The sequence below is a fragment of the Protopterus annectens genome, chromosome 8.part0 (assembly GCF_019279795.1).
Source record: "Protopterus annectens isolate FY-2018-M chromosome 8.part0, PAN1.0, whole genome shotgun sequence".
Lineage (NCBI taxonomy): Eukaryota > Metazoa > Chordata > Ceratodontiformes > Protopteridae > Protopterus > Protopterus annectens.
Window position 1 is genome coordinate 1,346,118,408 of NC_056741.1, and position 19,297 is coordinate 1,346,137,704.

Consider the following 19,297-nt stretch of genomic DNA (forward strand, 5'->3'; position numbering starts at 1 on the left):
TTGTGTGGTTGTGTGTAGGATAAACCACAACAAGAGGAAAATTGTCACAATTACAGTCAATAAATGTATACTCAACAAAATGATTATGCAACATCTCTGGGGTTGATCTAGATTTCTATTCGCTTTGTTTTTGGCCATCTTGATCTGGTTGTGTATCAGTCACAAAGTTTTTATCAAGTTGAAAGTTCTTTACCGGTTTGCAGTGTGTCAAATGAACCCAGGACATCCTCTTGGCCACTCTGACTGCAGTAGGCATTGCCAACAGAACCTGGTACAGTCCTTCCCACTTTGGACTCGCCCAATTCTTCCTTTTCGTCTTTCAGCCACACCCACGACCCTGGGGCCAAGACTGCTTCTACCAGTCTGGTCTGTTCCTTATCTGAAAAAGAGTTAAACTGCAAAACAGATTTATTTGTTAACAGTTTCCTCATATAACTAGCTAATGAACTGTCAGCCTCTTGCTGTGCAGGCATGAGAGCTTTCCACTGAGGCACATAATATGCTCTCCCAAAAACCATTTCAAAGGGAGTCAAACCCTTTACATTTGGAACCGTTCTCATACTCAGCAGTGCCAAAGGCAGACAGTGTATCCAATTCTTTTGGGTTTCCTCAACTAACTTCCTAAGTTTATTCTTGAGGGTACCATTGTACCTTTCCACCAGTCCTGCTGACTGTGGGTGGTAGGCACAATGGTTCTTTAAGGAGATACCAAAAAATCTCCCAAGTTGCTGAATTGTCTGGTTCACGAAATGTGTGTCGTTGTCACTATAAATCCTTTCCGGAATGCCAAATCTAGGGATTACTTCTTTTATCAGGGCTTTCGCCACTGTTGCTGCATCCGGGTTTTTGGTTGGAAAAGCTTCTACCCATTTGGAAAACATGTCTACAATAACTAAACAAAACTTTTTCCCTTCACACTTATTCAATTCTATGAAATCCATACAAATAGTATGGAATGGATATGGTGGTATAGGAAAACTTCCTTGCTTGGTTTTAAATGCCCCTTGTGCATGGTGCTTGTTACAAGTGTGACAAACTGCACAAAATTTTTGTGTGTAATTTGTGAATCCGTATGTTTGGAATATTCTGTTTACTAACTGTATCATCCCCCCTGTTGAGACATGGCACTGTCCATGGCTCAACAAAGCTGCATATCTAAATAAATTAGACGGCAATATCGGTTTTCTCTCCTTGGAAATGTACAGTCCATTCTCAAGAATTGCACCTCGTTTTACCCATTTTTGTTTTTCTGCTTTTGTAGTAAGTGTCTGCATTGTTGTTAACATGTCTAAATCCAAAATCTCAGAGGGTTGTAATTCCTCATTCAAAAGTAAAGTTTCTGAGTCTGAGGCTGCTTGCTTTGCAGCTGCATCAGCTCGTGCGTTGCCTTTCGAAATCTTATCCTGTTGTTTTGTATGAGTTACACATTTACAAATAGCTACTTTGGTAGGTAACTGAATAGATGTTCATCGTGCATACAGCTGCAGTAATCACAGATGGGTTTTCTGCCGTCAGGCGGGTCCTCGGTCAGCCGAATTCCAAAGTCTAGGTCCGGTGTCGGTTGTTGTCGCTTTCTTTCCTGACGTCACTGCGACGGGGGTATATAAGACACAGCCGACGCCATTTTCTTCAGTCTTTTTTGCCGCGCGGTGCCCGAAGCAGAAGCAGTTCGCAAGTGCCGGTCGGCCAGCTCCTGAAATTACGAAAAATTGGAAACCGAAGTCTTCTTTAAAGCTAAGTACCCCGTTGGGGAAACTTTTCTTGCCTCAGACCGATGTCAGACAAAGTTAACAATTGTATTTCTTGTGGGTAGCAAATACCGCATAAGGATTTCCATTCCCTCTGCATACCTTGTTTAGGCCCAGACCACGACGTCTCGGGCTGTCGCTTTTGCGCAACTTTCAATAAACGCACTATTAAGCGTCGGGCGGAGTTCACCCAGCACTTTTTTGGTAAAGCCTTTGATTATAAAATGTCGTCGGAGACTCAGACTACTGTTTTGTCCAAAAAACGCAAGGACAAAGACCGACACGCGAGGTCCGCGGCCTCCACCGACACCACGCCAAAACCGGCTACACGTGGTCTGGTCCTCGGCGAGACGCCTACGCAGCCCCTGACTACCGACGACACTTCTTTGGCGGTGTCTTGTGTAACCGAGACCGCAGGTACCTCGGCCCATACCCAGACTACAACCACCGAAGCCACTGTGAGTGTTGAGCCTCCTAATGTGGACAGGTCCACTTCCACCCATGGTGTCTTTAGACCCTCATCTTCCTTTTCCATAAAGGCCTTTACTAAGTCCAAATCAGCCATGCATCCCAAGAGGCCTGTTGCGCAGGGCCCATCTCCAGGCCCCATGCCTAAAAAGCAAATGTTAAAAATGGCTGAGGATTTAATTACTCTTATCAGGGGTTCCCAACCCCCTCCAGACAAGAGACCCAGAGTGGAGGAAGATTCTCCCTCTTCTGACCAGGGCTCCATTTTTTCAGAACATTCTGATGGAGGAACACTTGTACTCCCCTTTTGAAGATTCTGATGCTGAGCAGTCCATTCCTTCTGTATCTCCCCCAGAGGATTTTTCTTTTGGGGAAACCTTGCACACCTTGAGGGAACACTTCCATTGGGATGGCCAAGACTTTTCTGATTCCAAGAAAAGACTTAGGGAATTTCTTTTGTTACCTCAGCACAGACCTCTGGCGATACCTCCTGTCTTGGACATACTTGATGATGTTTACTCGGAGGCTTGCCTTAATCCGGATTCCCTGCCTCCTGCCCCAGTCAAGCCTGATAGGTACTACAGAGTTCCTAACTCTCACCAATTTCTTTACAAAAGCCATAATGCTGACCCTGAAACCATTTCTCAAGGCCCCAAGGGAATGAAGGCCTCTACTGCTAAGAATCCACTACCTTCCGAAAGAGAGTCTAGATCCTTAGAAAGGTGGGGAAAAAAGGTATATACCTCGGCCACCCTAGCCATGAGGGCCTTAAATTGTCAGTTCCATATGCTTAAATATCAGCAGTTTTTGTTATCACAATTGAGAAATAAAATGTCTCAACCTGAACAACCAGATTTGAAGGAGTTGCAGGATATGATGCATAGTGCACAGCAAGTGGGTAAACACACCTTACAATGTGGCTATGATGCTCTAGAGGCCTCAAGTAGAGCTGCTGTGACAGGATCAGTCATTCGTAGACATGCCTGGCTTAGGGAACAAACCTTGCCTGATCATGTTAAAGCTAAACTACTAGATGCTCCTTTACAAAAGGATGTACTATTTGGTGCTAATGCTGAGGAGATACTACGGAAAATGGAAGAAAAAGCTAAATCTATGCAAATTGTCAAAGCTTTTCTACAGGTTCAACCACCACGTTTTAGCAGAAATTGGCCTTCAAAAAACTGGTCCTTTCCAGCCACGGACAAGCCCCAAAGAGGTAGATACAGGCGCACAAGGGGCAGAGGACAATCTTCAGGATCATATAGAAGCAGACAATGGCAAACTCCAGCACCAAGAGGTGGCGAAGACAGTGCACAACAATACAGGAAACAAACCCAATGACTTCCCCCTTTTCATGCCAAGCAAGTCTCAGCTGGCAGCACCCCTGGGAGGAAAGCTGGCATTATTTACAAGAAATTGGCATATTATCACAACAGACAAATGGATCCTGGACGTTATAAACAGAGGCTACAGATTTCATTTTCACACTCTTCCAAAAATGAGAGGCATGCCGAACCTGCCACACAATCAAAGGGCAGAGGCTCAAATACAAATTTCAAAGCTCATGGACATGAAAGCTATTCAAGAGGTACCTACTCACGAACAAGGTCAAGGTTTTTATTCCAGACTATTTCTGGTACCAAGAAAAGGAACCGACTGGAGACCCATTTTGGACTTATCCATCCTAAACACATTTCTACTGCACCAAAATTCAAGATGCTCACATTACAGCAGCTTCTTCCCATGCTGGGCAAGGAGTTTTGGCTGGTAACATTGGACCTCAAGGAGGCATACCTGCATGTCCCAATCAGACAAAGCTGCAGAAGATACCTCAGATTTCTTGCAGGTTCAATCCACTATCAATTCTCTGCATTGCCCTTTGGCTTATCTACTGCGCCCAGAGTATTCACGAAATGCCTGGCATCAGTAATTGCCTACTGCAGACTTCAAGGGATACAAATTTACCCTTATTTGGACGACTGCCTGATCCAAGCAGACAGCAAGCACATACTTCTGGAACATCTGGCTTATGTAACACGGTTATTGAATTCTCTGGGATACACAGTCAACAAAGAGAAATCCAGGCTAACACCAACTCAGAAATTAACTTTCCTGGGTGCCAACTTGGACACAAACACCCAGATGGCCTATCTTACGCCAGAAAAACAGGGGCAACTAACTCAGTACTTCAAAATACTAGCAAATTGTACCAGGCTCACTGCAAGGAAAATCCTGCAGGCTCTGGGCTTCATGGCATCTTGCATTCTTTTAATCCCATGTGCAAAGTTGCATATGAGGAAACTTCAATGGTACCTAAAAAACCTTTGGTCTCAACACAGCCACAGTTTGGAAACAATAATACCAATAATCCCATGTTTGCAAAAGGAATTTCTATGGTGGGCTCAAGCATGCCAAACAAACACAGGTCTTCCATTCTGCAAGCCTCAAGCAAATCAAGTCATCACAACAGATGCCTTAGACTACGCCTGGGGGGCGCACATGACAGACAGGTGCATTCAGGGCAAATGGTCCCAAAAGGAAAAGCACCTTCACATCAATCAAAAAGAAATGCTAGCAGTGATAAATGCAATTACAGCTTTCAAGGACCTCCTGCATCCAGGGCAATTATTGATAAGAACAGACAACACCACAGCAATGTGGTACATAAACAAGGAGGAACACATTCATACCCCCTGTGCAGACTAGCCATGTCACTTTGGAACTTGGCTCTGGAATGGCAAATCGAACTTCAAGCACAGTACTTGCCAGGATTGGAAAACACGCTGGCAGACAATCTAAGCAGAAATATGACAGACCCACACGAATGGAAGTTGCATCCTCAAGTGTTTACAAAGATAATCCAAGCGTGGGGAAGGCCAGACATAGATCTCTTCGCCTCCCACAGGAATCATCAATTGAAAAAGTTCTGTTCAAGGACCTTCCATCCAAAGGCCTGGAGAGTGGACACCCTTTCTTTCAGTTGGGCAGCATGGACAGTTTACGCTTTCCCACCTTTGCCTCTTCTGCCCAAGGTGCTCTTGAAAGCAAGAGCAGACAGACCGAAGATGATACTGATTGCTCCAGACTGGCCAAGACAACACTGATACCCACTCCTAAGGAGCCTAACACATACTCCTCCCTGGACCCTACCTCTAATTCCTCTTCTACTGACTCAGCACAGCTACAAAACTCTTCACAGTCAGCTGAAAACACTCAATCTGGCTGCATGGAAAATTCCTTAACACCACAATAGACCCTACTCTCCAAAGAGGTGCAGTATGTCATTTTGGAGGCCAGAAGGCCATCTACTAGAAAGGCTTACTCCGCAAAATGGAAACGGTTTTGCGCTTGGAATGAGAAAAAAGGCCAGGATCCTAGAAAATTGAATTTGCCTCCGATATTACAGTATCTAGCTGAGCTGTTGAACAGTGGACTTTCATTTTCCTCCATCAAAATTCATGCCTCAGCCATTGCTGCAGAATACAACACTGATCCACCCTTATTCTCTCACCCACTTTTAAGACAGTTCATCAGAGGGGCTAAGAATATAAGACCTCCAAGGAAACAACCAATACCAACCTGGGATCTTAATTACATTCTAGAAAAATTAACATTGCCTCCCTTTGAACCAGCTTCCTCAACAGATTTGCAATATTTGTCCTGGAAAACAGTTTTCCTTCTGGCCATTACCTCAGCTCGTAGGGTTTCGGAACTACAAGCCCTCATGGCTGTGCAGCCCTTTCTCATCTTCCATCAGGACAGGGTTTCCCTACGAACCAACCCGTCATTTATGCCTAAGGTAGTATCCAGGGTAGCTTTAAATCAGGCCATACACTTACCTACCTTTTACCCCAATCCTCAAAACAAAGGGGAAAGGCTGCTACATTCCTTAGACATCCATAGACAGCTACGTTACTATTTGGACAGAACAAAGCCTTTCAGGAAATCAGAACAACATTTTGTGTCCTATGCTGTAGGAGCTCAAGGGAAGCCAATTTCCAAACAGACAATTTCAAAATGGATAGGCCACTGCATACGGTTTTGTTACTCCTATCATGGCAAATCTGTTCCTACAGGCATCAGATCCCACTCCACAAGGGCCACAGCTACCTCTACAGCCTTCCTCAGAGGAGTCCCTACCAAAGATATTTTGGAGGCAGCCACTTGGAGTTCTGTGCATACCTTCACAAAACACTACCACCTGCCTTTATACTCCAAAACTAGAGCAGGCTTTGCCACTGTTATGTTGCAGTGCATTCTGGCTCCTCCCAAATCCACCTAGTGCCTACCACCCTGTGAGTAGCTTTGGGATTCTACCCATCTGTGATTACTGCAGCTGTATGCACGATGAACATAGTACAGTTTTGTACCTACCGTAAATGTAGATGTTCGAGTGCTAATACAGCTGCAGTACAGGTTTCCCTCTCTCCTTCCCCTCTTGGTAAAGGCCTAGTGGCTAACACCTCCTCATACTACCTGATTGGGTTATCCTTCTATGGTGTATTTGCTTGCAACTACTGTTTTTTTGATTATATTGCATTGCATGATTATATATATAATTTATGTATTGCCTTCCTTCTGGGGGCACCTGAAATCTGGGGCAAAAAAGACTGAAGAAAATGGTGTCGGCTGTGTCTTATATACCCCTGTCGCACTGACGTCAGGAAAGAAAGCGACAACAACCGTCGCCGGACCTAGACTTTGGAATTCGGCCGACCGAGGACCCGCCTGACGGCAGAAAACCCATCTGTGATTACTGCAGCTGTATTAGCACTCGAACATCTACATTTATGGTAGGTACAAAACTGTACTATTCTAATAACTCCAAAATAAATTGCGCATGATTAATAGGTTTTCCACTAGATGTTATCATTCCTCTATTTTTCCATTGTTGCACAAATACATGTACTGTAGAAAAAGCATACTGACTATCAGTATATATGTTTACACACTTGTTTTTTGCTAAAGTACATGCCCACGTCAAAGCTATCAATTCTGCTGCTTGTGCAGATAAGTTATGTGGTAAGGATTGGGCTTCTAGAATTTCAGTGTCTGTAACTACTGCATACCCATCTAGATTCTTTCCTGTAGGACCCCTTCTGCATGAGCCGTCCACGTAATATGTCACCTCGGCATTATCCAAGGGCATATCTGTGAGATCTTGTCTAGGTAAAGCTAACTGTTCAATTTCCTGCAGGCAGCTGTGTGGTGTGCCATTCGCAGGAGTTGGAAGTAATGTTGATGGATTTAATATCGTACATCGTTCAATTGTCATATGAGGTTGGCTCAGCAGTATAGTCATACATGAAAGGTGTATAGCAGGAGAAAGGTATGCCACTTTTTCTTGCAGTAAAATTATTGCAACTGCATGAGGCACTCTCAATGTGAGAGGATGGAATAACACCACTGAGGCTGAAGCCTGTACTGCCATTGTAGATGCAACTACTGCTTGTACACAGTGAGGCAAAGATTGCGTCACTGGGTCTAACTGCGATGAATAGTAGGCTATGGGGCGTTGCTTGTCCCCATGTTGTTGCGTCAATACTGACGTCATATATCCTTGCTTGCAGTCTATGGTCTGAAAGAACCGTTTGTGATAATTCGAAAGTCCTAAAACTAATGAAGAAGCTATCAACTGCTTCAACCTGCAGAAAGCCGTTTCTGCTTCAGGTGTCCATTGTAAAATATCTTGTGCTGCCATTGGCGTCTTATATATCAAGTCAGTCAGTGGAGCAGATTCCAAAGCATAATTTGGTATCCAGCTCCGACAGAAATTAGTTGTACCCAAGAAAGACATCATTTCCTTCTTGGTTGCTGGTTTGGGTGCTTGCAAAATTGCTGTTTTTCTTTCCTCGTCTAGTATTCTACCTTCATTGGATATTACATATCCTAGGTATCTAACTTGTTTTTTCCAAAGTTGTAACTTACTTTTGTTTACTTTGTGTCCTTGTGTTGCTAAAAATTTCAATAATTCTACAGTATCCTCCCTGCATTGTTGCTGGGTGGGGGCTGCTAGCAAGATGTCATCTACATAAAGTAGAATTTGACTACCTCCCGGTGGGGTAAACCCTGCCAGGTTGCTAGCTATTTCTTGTGCAAATATTGTTGGGCTCTCACAATATCCCTGTGGTAGTCGAGTATATGTATACCTTTTACCCTGAAATGTAAATGCAAACCAATATTGACTATCAGGATGTATAGGTATTGAAAAGAAAGCATTGCTGATATCTACCACAGAGAAATACTTCTGTTGTGGTTTTAAATCATTTAACAAAGTATGTGGATCTGGCACCGTAGGTGCTGTAGGTATTACTGCATTATTTACAGCTTGTAAATCTTGTACCATCCGCTATTCTCATTTGCTTTTTTAACAGGAAATAGGGGTGTATTACATAGTGAATCAGGAGATTATACCAGTACTCCTCCTTTGAGTAACGCTGCTATTATAGGTTTGATTCCTATTTCTGCATCCTTTCTCAAAGGGTATTGTCTTTTCTGTGGTCTAAAAGCTGACTTTGGGGTAATTGTAACTGGTCCTGCTGTTCGAATAAGTCCTACATCTGACTTGTCTGTTGACCAAAGAGTTGTCGGAATTTCACATAAGGCCTTTTCTTCTTCTTCTAATAAAAATGCTAATCAGCTGTCCTCACTAGATTGCAAGTGTACAGCTGGATGTGTCTGTGTCAACCAATTCAGTTTTTGTTTTTGTATCCCTTGTTCTGATAGTTCTAAATCAGTCTGTTTCTCCCATCTTGTTACTTTTTCTCCTAAGTCTGCCCATTTTACACTTTTGTTCTTTGTCAAGCTGACATGTGGTAATCGATTTGATCTATATAATGCAAGGAATTCTTGAGGTAATGAACCGCTAACTACACTGTTCCCCTCAGTATCCCAGTACAAAGTACGCAGTACTAGTCTAGTTGCACGATTTCTGAACAATTCTTGCTCATACTCTCTATCAGGTCCTGGTGTAGTACAGTAGTATAGAGTACAGTGTAACAAATGCTGTCGATCAGTGTCGAGGGAGGGGGCTTTACTGATGGCTACGTTCATCAGTTCCTCTGTTACTGCCCCTGGACCAGTCGTGACTAGGTCCTGGCTGTACCAGTAAAAAGTTTCACCCTCCGACCGCACTACAAAGGTATCCATTTGTCTCTGTGCCTCCATACCTTGTACAGTTGGAACTGCTGCTATGCCAAATATCTGCATAAGGTCCCTGCCCAATAGGTTTACTGGACACTTTGCAGAAACAACAATTTTACTTCTCTGGGTCATTCCTGAAACAGGGTCAGTTATTGCTATATCATGGGAAAGTGGTTCCCTGTATAGCTGTCCATTTGCTGCTTTTACTAGTATATAATCAGGTGATTCGGAATGTTATGGTAACTTGGAGGGGTGTATCAAAGTCCGTGATGCTCCTGAGTCACACAGGAATTTGACTTCCTTTTCCTCCACCAGAAGTGTAACTTCCGGTTTCGTATCTGCTAAGTAGAGCTCTAAGCTCAATAATGCTAAGTCCAAAATTTCACTTTCTTCATCCTCCATATCTACTTGCACTTCCTCTACTCCTTCTATCACATTTACATTTGTTTTCTGTTTATTAACTTTTCCTGATGATTTCTGACTTTCACATGATGTATCTTCACTATCATATAGTCAGTCCTCATCTCCCTTATCTTCTGAAATTACCTTTTTGTTTTGCTTACAATCCCTTGCTAGATGTCCCTTTTTCCCGCACTTGAAGCATTCACCTCTCTTTTTCCTCTCTTCAAAATCTTCTGATCGTTTGTCAGACTGTTTGTTTCCCTGGGCATTCTTCTTGCCCTTTTTACCTGACTGTAATACAAACACTTCAGCTCCATCTTCAGCAGTGAAGACTTGCGCCTTCTTTTTCTTTTTACTATTAAAATGTCTTTCAACATGTCTAGCGTATTCAAGTAAGGCTTGTAGCCTCCCTGTTCGATGGTCTATCATATGCTTCGTAATGAAGCTACTAATAGGTGGAATGCAACCTTTCAAAAATGCATTTTTCAATTGTTGTTCATACGGGGAATCATTTGTTTGGTTCTCAGGAACCGACATACCGCTATGATTATTAAAACATTCTAATAATCTAGCATAATACCCATCTATTGCCTCATTTTCCTGTTGTATGCATTGATTAATGCAAGTCCAGTCTGCTCTAGGTTTCCATTTCTCAGAGATTCGGTCTGTAAGACCTTTCACTCTGTTGCCTAACTCTGCGTCACTATGTGGGAGTGATTTAAGCTCTGCATTACGAGGATTCCAGGTGCCACAAATCATGTGCCAATCTGGACCTATAATTTGTCTTACTACTTTTTCTCCTTCTTCCCCATTCAAGTGGTAACTCAACCTCATGCCTTGTAAATCTTCCAAAAACTTCGTAAAATTAACTTTCGGATGGGGGATTCCCTTGGTAGCTTTCTGGATATCCTCCGGTGTCCATGGCCTATATACTAAGAGTGTTGGGTTTTGCCCTTCCTGTCCTGCCTGAGGATTTGGAACTTTTATAAGTGGGCATATTTCTTCCTCACTTTCATCCTGTAGGTTTCTCTCTATTTGATATGATTCTCCGTCCCTATGTATTTTATGTGTTCGGGACCTAGTTTCAATAGGATCTCTAACAAATGGTTGTGGTCTTGCTGAAACAAGATAACGCGGAGGCGGACCAGCCTGTCCACTCGCTTCATATCCTGAAAAGGGTAAGGGAGGGGGCAAGGGAGGAGGAGGAGGAGCTGTTGCTATTACCAAGTTATTATCTTCTTTATCTAAAAATAATGTTTTTGAATTTTTCAGCTTCTGTTCTCTACGATTTGCTTCCTCAATCCACCTGTGTGCCTGAGGGAATGCCTAATTGGCGTTGCTTTTTTGCCTGACCTCCCGCATCAGATTTAAGCTGCTTAAGGAGTTTAACTAGTGACGTTTTATCTAGTTTACCATCAAATTCATATTTGTTAACCCATTTCGTATAATACCTAACGTTATCGGAACGTAATTGCATATATTTTGCGTCTTCGGTTAGGGGCGGATCTCGCGATGTTTTAGTGCACTGATTTCCCATGGCAAAGAAAATGTTACGTAACCCTTTTTTTTTTATCACGTGATATCAAGTTCTCAGTTCCTTTTCACAGTTTATCTAGAATAACTGCCTACCTTATTCTGTTACCCTGATCTATGACCAAATATACAGTACTTCCTTTTGTCCCTGATCTGCATAACAAATCTTGACAACAATATACTGTAACCTAGTCCCTGATCTAAAACAGAAAAAAGGCAAATTCTTCCTGCCTGAGCCTCCGGTATTGAATCGTCCAATATCCGCTCTTCGGCCACAGATCAGAAAGTGGCCAGCCTCTTTAAACGACAATTCAGTCGGAGGTCTTTTCACCCAAGAAGAACCGTTTCGGTAACTTCTCCTGCGCAGTATTCGACCACCGGTAGACTCTGATCTGCAGCTGTCCGAGGGAATTCCGGCTAAGAAGGACCAAACTGTTAAATAAAATCAAGAATTCAATACACAGGAGGTTCAGATTCAAAAGTTTATTAGTGTACACCAGGCGGCAAAAAACGTACAAGTACAGAATTTTGTCTAACATGAAACAGGAAGCACACAATTTTATATAGGTTTAACATTCAAGCTGTGCCAACCTTACTGACGTGGTATGTCACAGGGCATCTACATCACTTTAGCTTACAGTCCTCTGTTCATAAAAACTGCTGATGCTGTATATTTAAAAAAAAGTTTTCCTCTGGTAACAATACGGCCTTGCTATCCACCTGGTCAGACATAATGTCTTTCTGTAAAGTTACTTCTTCAAGGTTTCATATCAGTTCGAATACAATAGCAGATTCAGTCTTTTAATACACATCTTTGTTCACTGTTACACTTTCCCACCAGCTGCATGCTATCTCAGTAACACATATACAAGGCCAAATCATCCCAGCAGGAAAGAGCAGAAGATTTCATTATTTCACACATTTAATTTCCTGACCGAGCAGATAATCACTTGTGAAAAGCATAAACATTAAAACTTGCTAAGCTAGCATCTGCCAGGGTCGAAGGTCAGCTTGCCTCAAGCCACACTGCAGTTTCAAAACTACTTACATTAAAACATGAATTAATCCTTTCTGTTATATGAGTAATAGAATAAAATGCATTATATACTACTTTGCTTTTAAACTAGCATTTCTCATATATTCAAATACACATTTTTCTAACAAGGGCTATGTTAGGAGACTTTGGACCAAGCCAGTCTGCCTGAGATACAGAGGGAGATGGATGATAACTATATCAAACTGAGCCCTCAAAAATGCCCTCATCATTCAGTCCTAACCCAAGTCCCCATTACATTCCAGAAAGACATGCTAGACAAGGAAGGTGGATGTGGATGGAAGGTGGTAAGAAAGGAATCTTGACCACTGTTTTGTGAATTTCCCCAGTGCTGTGGATGTAGAATGCATCAAGGTCTGTGCCAACAGTGAATGCCTGAAATGTGCTCTGGGTTTCTTCAGTACCAAAGTAATGTCTGATTTTTTCGGTTTTCTTTTCCTCCCTCCCTTCACTTTTTCTTTGTTTCTCCATCTTTTTCTCGTCACTGTCTTTATCTTAAGTGGATTTGAGAGGATGAAAACCTTTCAAAGTCATTTTATCCTCCCTTTCATCTAGGGAACATACCTGAATGGCCTTACATACACAGATCAGTCCATCATGAGCTGATCTGGCTTAATACACACCAGGCAAAGATAGTGGGTAAACCTGGAGTAGGATTTTGTCACTGGATTTCTTGAAGCTCTTCTCTGTGGCTTAATTTGGCAGCAGTCATAGCAGAAATAATGTTATCAAACAAGGTACAACAGTGAAGAAGTCCACAACAAGTGATGGTTAGTCAACAAAGAGAAATACCACCAAAAGAAAACAAATATCAAAACTACCACACTACTGTTGATAAAAACTCTTACAAAAATCTCTATATATTGAAATGTAAGTAGAGTCTACACAACAGATTAGGTGACCGGGCCACTGCACTTCTCACTGAGGAAAAATGATTTTCTTTTAAACAGTAAGAAAATGGTGCAAGAGGACTACACTAAGTAATGAAAGGGAGCCTATGAAGTATTTGTTTCAGCTGAAAAAAGTAAAACCATAAAAGGAGCACTTGTTTGCAATTAAGTGCTGATCACATCCAAAGTAGGAAACATGATATGAGGGAGAAAGTAGGACAGGTGCAGTATAGGAGTTACTTGAAGGAGCTTGAAGCTTGGAGCTGTAGTGAAATATCGGATCCATTGAGTGGCTGTTTCCCACAAGTCAAATCAGATGGATTGGATTGAAATAGGATCAGATAGTGGACTGACTATAGTAGACCAAACAGATAATCTTCTGCCATCATAGTAAAGTAATGAGATTTTCTACAGTTTGCTTTTTTATATAGCATGAGTGAATCATTGTCATTGTAGATTTAGTTATAGACAGGTGTTGCATTGCCAGTAAGTAATCATGAAGACAGGGTAGCAAATCTTTTTGTTCTAAAAATTGACCGGAATTAATAAGTTAAATGGGTTATTTTTGACTCCCGTTTCATCCTTTGTACAGAATGCATTTAGCTGCTCTTGTAGTTTATACAACTGTTTGGTTTTCTTGTGCGATGTGTTGGAACAGCTTTTTCTCAGAAGGTTTTTGAACCTTGCTGTATCTGTGTTAAACTGCATACCAACAAGTATATATGTGCCACCCTTCATACTGCAGGCATATGGATTTTTAAGATGGTATTAAATATCCGTGTTGAAAAGAGGAAAGGTCATTCTCAGAGCAGTTTTGTATTTGGTTTCAGTACCATTGTCATTGTTGCATTTCCACCATATGTCTTTAATAAAACACAAGCTTTTTTTTTCTTCTTCTCCTTTACATCAGTGATTGCTTGTTTGTAAATGTATATATATTGTTAGCTGAGGCAGCAGAGAGAATGATGCATGTGAAGTTGTTCCATCTCTCTCTTCATTCTTACAGATGGGTTTAGAGCCGCTCCGAGTCGGCCTACTACAAAGCTCGAGGTCTTTCAGATAGCTCGAGGCCAAGTCCCTATCCCATGATGCACCAAGAGTTACCTCAGCTCTAGTTTGCCGCTGCAATAGATCGGAGGTTCTCGCTAGCTCGGGCCAGTAAAAACTTTATTTTCTTAACAATATTTCATATTGATAAATCTTTCTGAATAATACTTTTAGATACTTAGATAAAGCTCTTGTAGCTTTTTTGTGCAGTTTCCCTAAGGGAACAGGCAACAACAGAGTTCCGATCGTTGCTAACAAAAAGAGTCATCCAACCAGTCCCAGCAGACCAGATAGGGTCCGGAACTTACTCAAGATTCTTTTTAGTTCCAAAAAAGACAGGGAACTGGAGACCTATATTGGACCTCAGCAGACTAAACAGATCTGTCAAGAAAGAGAAGTTTCAGATGGTCACGCTTCAGTCGATACTTCTCTCTTTAGGGAAAGACAATTGGATGTGCTCAATAGATCTCCAGGATGCGTACTACCACATGAAAATGGCCAGACCATCCAGGGATCATCTGCACTTCCGGCTTGGAGCCAGTCATTACCAGTTTCGAGTCCTGCCCTTTGGTCTCACTACAGCCCCCGGAGCGTTCACCAAATGCATGGCAGTGGTCATGGCTCACCTGAGACATTTAGGATTCCAGGTGTTTCCGTACCTAGACTATTGGCTCCTCACCGCCACCACCAGGCATCAATTAATTCAAGCCAGGGACACCACTCTTTCACTCTGCAGTCAGCTGTGCATTACAATAAACTCAGGAAAATCTGCCTTGTCACCATCGCAACATACCGTTTTTATCGGAGCAGAATTGGATACCACCACCACCACGCTCAGACTTCTAGCAGAAAGAGTCTTACTACTCCGTCAGCAGGTCCGCAATATGATTTCCAAAAACAAGGCTCCAGCATCAGAAGTACTAAAATTGTTAGACATGATGGCAGCTGCAATTTTAGCCATCCCTCTGGGTTGCATGCACATGTGGGTTCTGCAGTGGTGGTTGTTCATTCAATGGTCTTACTAAGAGCTCCCAATGTCTCATCTTATAATGATCATGAACACATGCAAAAAGGATCTTCATTGGTGGTTGACCTCTCTATGTCACGATAGGTCGTCCTTTTGTTCTACCCCCACCAGCAGGCACAGTGACCATTGACACTTCCCTGATAGGGTGGGGGGCATTTTCAGGGAAGAAAAGCCTGAGGCACATGGACTGATCAAGAGACACATCTGCATATCAATGTCCTAGCGATGAGAGCAGTACTTTTAGCATTGCAGTACTTCCAGGACGGTCTTCCTCTGGTTCAAATTGCTATTCAGACGGACATGTCAGTGATCTGGTACTTGAACAAACAAGGAGGAACCAGGTCCTACCCACTTTGTCGCGAGGCCCTAAGAGTATGGCAGTGGGCTATATCCACCCAGCGCTTTGTTAGCAATGCACATCCCTGGGAAATCCAACGTGATAGCAGACAAGCTGAACAGAGCAATTTTATTGCCTCACGAATGGTCTCTCAAGAAAGAAATAGCGGACAGGATATTCCGCAGGTGGGGCCAGCCTTGCTGCGACCTTTTCGCCAGCCACATGAATATGAAATGCAGAAGTTACTTTGCCCTATTTCCCCCTCCAGGAGAAGCCCCAAGGGACGCACTCTTACATGATTGGCTTCCGGGTCTCCTCTGTACATTCCCACCAATTCCATTGATACCCAAGGTACTACAGAAAGCAAAAACCCTGGGAAGGACCATCATTCTTAATAGCCCCTCATTGGCCTCGTCAGATTTGGTTCCCCTTCCTTCGACTTTATCTTTTGGAGGACCCATGAATTCTGGATCCAGTTTCAGGTCTTCTGACACACTCGGGAGAACTTCATCCCTCTCTTCAGTTCCTGAAGCTGACAGTTTGGCTGCTCCAATTCCCATCATAGCCAGGTTCCATAACCTTTCTAATGAGACTAAGCAAATTCTCATATCCTCTCATAAATCCTCTACGAGGAAGCTGTACCTTAGCAAATGGAAAAAAAATTTCTATATAGGCCTCTCAAAACAACATTGATCCATACCTGTGAAATTTCCCTATACCCCATGGAATCTAAATTTTATGCTTTCTCACATCATTCTCCCTGCATTCGAACCAGCTTCTTCATGTAACCTCAAATTTTTGTCTTGGAAGACTATCTTTTTAGTAGCTATCACTTCTGCCCGCAGAGTGTCAGAGCTTGAAGCCTTGTCCATTAAGCCTCTTTATTTGATTTTCCATGCTGACAAGAGTCTCACTTCGAACTAACCTCTCCTTTTTGCCTAAAGTTTGTACTGAAGCTAATCTTAATCAAATTATTGATTTGCCAGTATTCTTTCCCAGTCACTCCAACAATTTAGAATATATGCTACATAAACTTGAAGTTCATAGACAGCTCTGATTTTACTTGGCTAGAACAAAAGATTTTAGGAAATCTGAACAGTTTTTTGTTTCTTTTTCAGATTCCAGGAAAGGTATGCCAGTGGCCAAAACAACTCTAAGTGGTTATCTGATTGTATCACATTTGCTTATTCAGCTGCTAGTATGCCCTTACAACATAAAATTAAGGCTCACTCTGCTAGAGCAGTGTCTACATCCTCTGCCTTTTCTGCCAGACTTCCTATAGATAACATTTGTGCAGCAGCCACATGGTCAAGACCTCATAGCTTTATCACTCATTACAAAGTTGACAGGGCCTCCTTTGGTTCTACTATCCTGAAAAACATACTCCCGTAAGCCACCCTAGATGGTGCTTGGGGCGCTACCCATCTGTAAGAATGAATGGCCAGATAGAGCAACTTCACATAAAGAAGTTATGTACTTACCATAATGTTCCATGTGAGTTGTTCATCTCACCTTCATTTTTACTTCCCACCCTCCTATCCCCTCTAGGGTTTTTCAAAGTCTGAGATGCTAGATTTTTCCTGGTTGCTCAACCCTTCTATAGCTTTCTCTTATGTAGTGATAGAATGACATATGGTATTATTATATGCAGCAAACGAGATCTGAGGTAACTCTAGATGCATCATGGGATAGGGACTTGGCCTTGAGCTATCTGAAGACCTCCAGCTTTGTAGTAGGCCGACTCTGAGCTGAGGATCGGCTCCGAACCCATCTGTAAGAGTGAAGGCGAGATGAACAACTCACATGGAACATTATGGTAAGTACATAACTTCTTTTTTGTAGCCTGCAGCACTTTCTTTACAGCTCCTGGGCATTCAATGCCTTCAAACATTGATGTTTCTAAGTAGTGACATATTTTATTCATCATTTTCAAACCAGAAATTTGTAACCAAGGGCAACCCACCTGAAATGTGTCATTGCATTTTTCAGACTGTGCAGTTATAACATCAATTTTAGTGGGTTTTTACCCTGTATTCTCCTGTTATAGTCTCTGACACAGTGCAAACACCAGGGTGTCTTGACTAGTATGCAGATAATTTAATTGTATTTTAAAAGTGGACTTTTATCATTAATCATCTTTATGTATTTTTCTGTCTACAGTTTGTGTATTGTCGGGTCTGCTGTGAGCCTTTTCATATGTTCTGTTTGGATGAGTGTGATCGTCCCTTGGAGGACCAGTTGGAAAATTGGTGTTGCCGTCGCTGTAAATTCTGTCAAGTCTGTGGACGCCAGCATCAAGCCACAAAGGTATCTGTTACTGTGGAGCACAGCATTTTAAAGTGTACAGATGTTCTTCGTGTTTCACTGTTGCAGTCATCACATTTGGGTTATCTGCTTGCAGGTGGCCCTCAATCGGCCTGATTATCAAAGTCTTGGGTCATGCGTCGGTTGCTGTCTCATCTTCCATGATGTCAGGTAGTCAGGGGGTATAAAGCATGCAGCCGACGCCATTACATCAGTCTTTCTTGCCGTGTGGTGCCCGAAGCAGAAGCAGTTTAAGTGCCGGTCGGCCGACTCCTGAAATTTTCGTTGTCGAGTTTCAGATACGAAGTCGTCAACTAAGCTAAGTACCTCGTTGGGGATCCTTTTTCTTGCTCTAAACCGATGTCAGTAAAAGCTAACAGTTGTATTTCTTGTGGAAAGCAAATACCTCATAATGATTTTCATTCGTACTGCATTCCTTGCCTAGGCCCAGACCACTACGTACCTCACTGTTGGTTTTGTGCCTTATTCAAACCACAAACTATTCGTCGTTGGTTCATTTTCGCATCTAAGTATTTTGGTACTCTGTTCAGTTATCCAAAAATGGCTTTGGTAAGCCACCCGACTACTGGCATTCAGAAAAAACGCAAAGATAAAGACAGAGACAGACCGCATAGGTCCAAAGCTGCTGTTGATTCTTCTCCTAAGCTAGTCGCCAGTTCACTGGTACTCAGTGAGGTGCTTTTGCAGCCCCTAATACCTGCTACTTCAGATTCGCAGGCCTCTACTGAGACCCATTTGGAAGCCAGTATGCCGTGAGATGCTTCTTCAACTGTGGAACCTGCGGATGTCTCTTCATTGGATGGGTCCGAAGCCGCTCTGCAGGCACCGGCTTCTGAGGGTGTATTCAGGCCTACTGACTTGCATATTAAACAGACGCCGTCTTCTTCTTCAAGGCCTAAAACTCGATCCATGCCTAGAAAACCGACACCCAGACCGCATGGTCAGGCCCCTATGCCTAAAAACAAATAAGAATGGCTGAAGACCTTATTACTCTAATCAGGAGAAGCCACCCTTCTCCCTCTAAGAGACCTAGGACTGATTTTCCTTCTGATTCTTCTGATCAGGATTCTGAAATTTCTGTTTTCTCTGATGACCAGGAGTTGCCCTTATCTACCTATGAGGATTCTGATACAGAGGACTCCATTCCATCTGCTTCCCCTCCAGAGGATTTCTCTTTTGGTGAAACCTTGCATACTCTTAGGGAGTATTTCCGCTAGAAAAGGCAGGATTACTCTGACTCCAAAAAGAGGCTTAGGGAATTCTTACTCCTACCTCAACACAGGCCTTTAGCTATCCCTCTTGTACTGGACATTGTAGATGATG

General features: G+C 42.7%; 1 protein-coding gene across 5 annotated transcripts in view; it reads left to right on the forward strand.

The window, feature by feature from the left end:
• Window positions 1-19,297, forward strand: part of KMT2A (lysine methyltransferase 2A) — a 3,231,120-nt gene that overhangs the window by 1,295,733 nt on the left and 1,916,090 nt on the right. For all 5 annotated transcript variants that reach the window (XM_044080894.1, XM_044080898.1, XM_044080897.1 and 2 more), the window contains exon 11: window positions 17,810-17,956. In XM_044080894.1, the coding sequence (XP_043936829.1) occupies window positions 17,810-17,956 (147 nt within the window). The remainder of the gene's footprint in view (window positions 1-17,809; window positions 17,957-19,297) is intronic.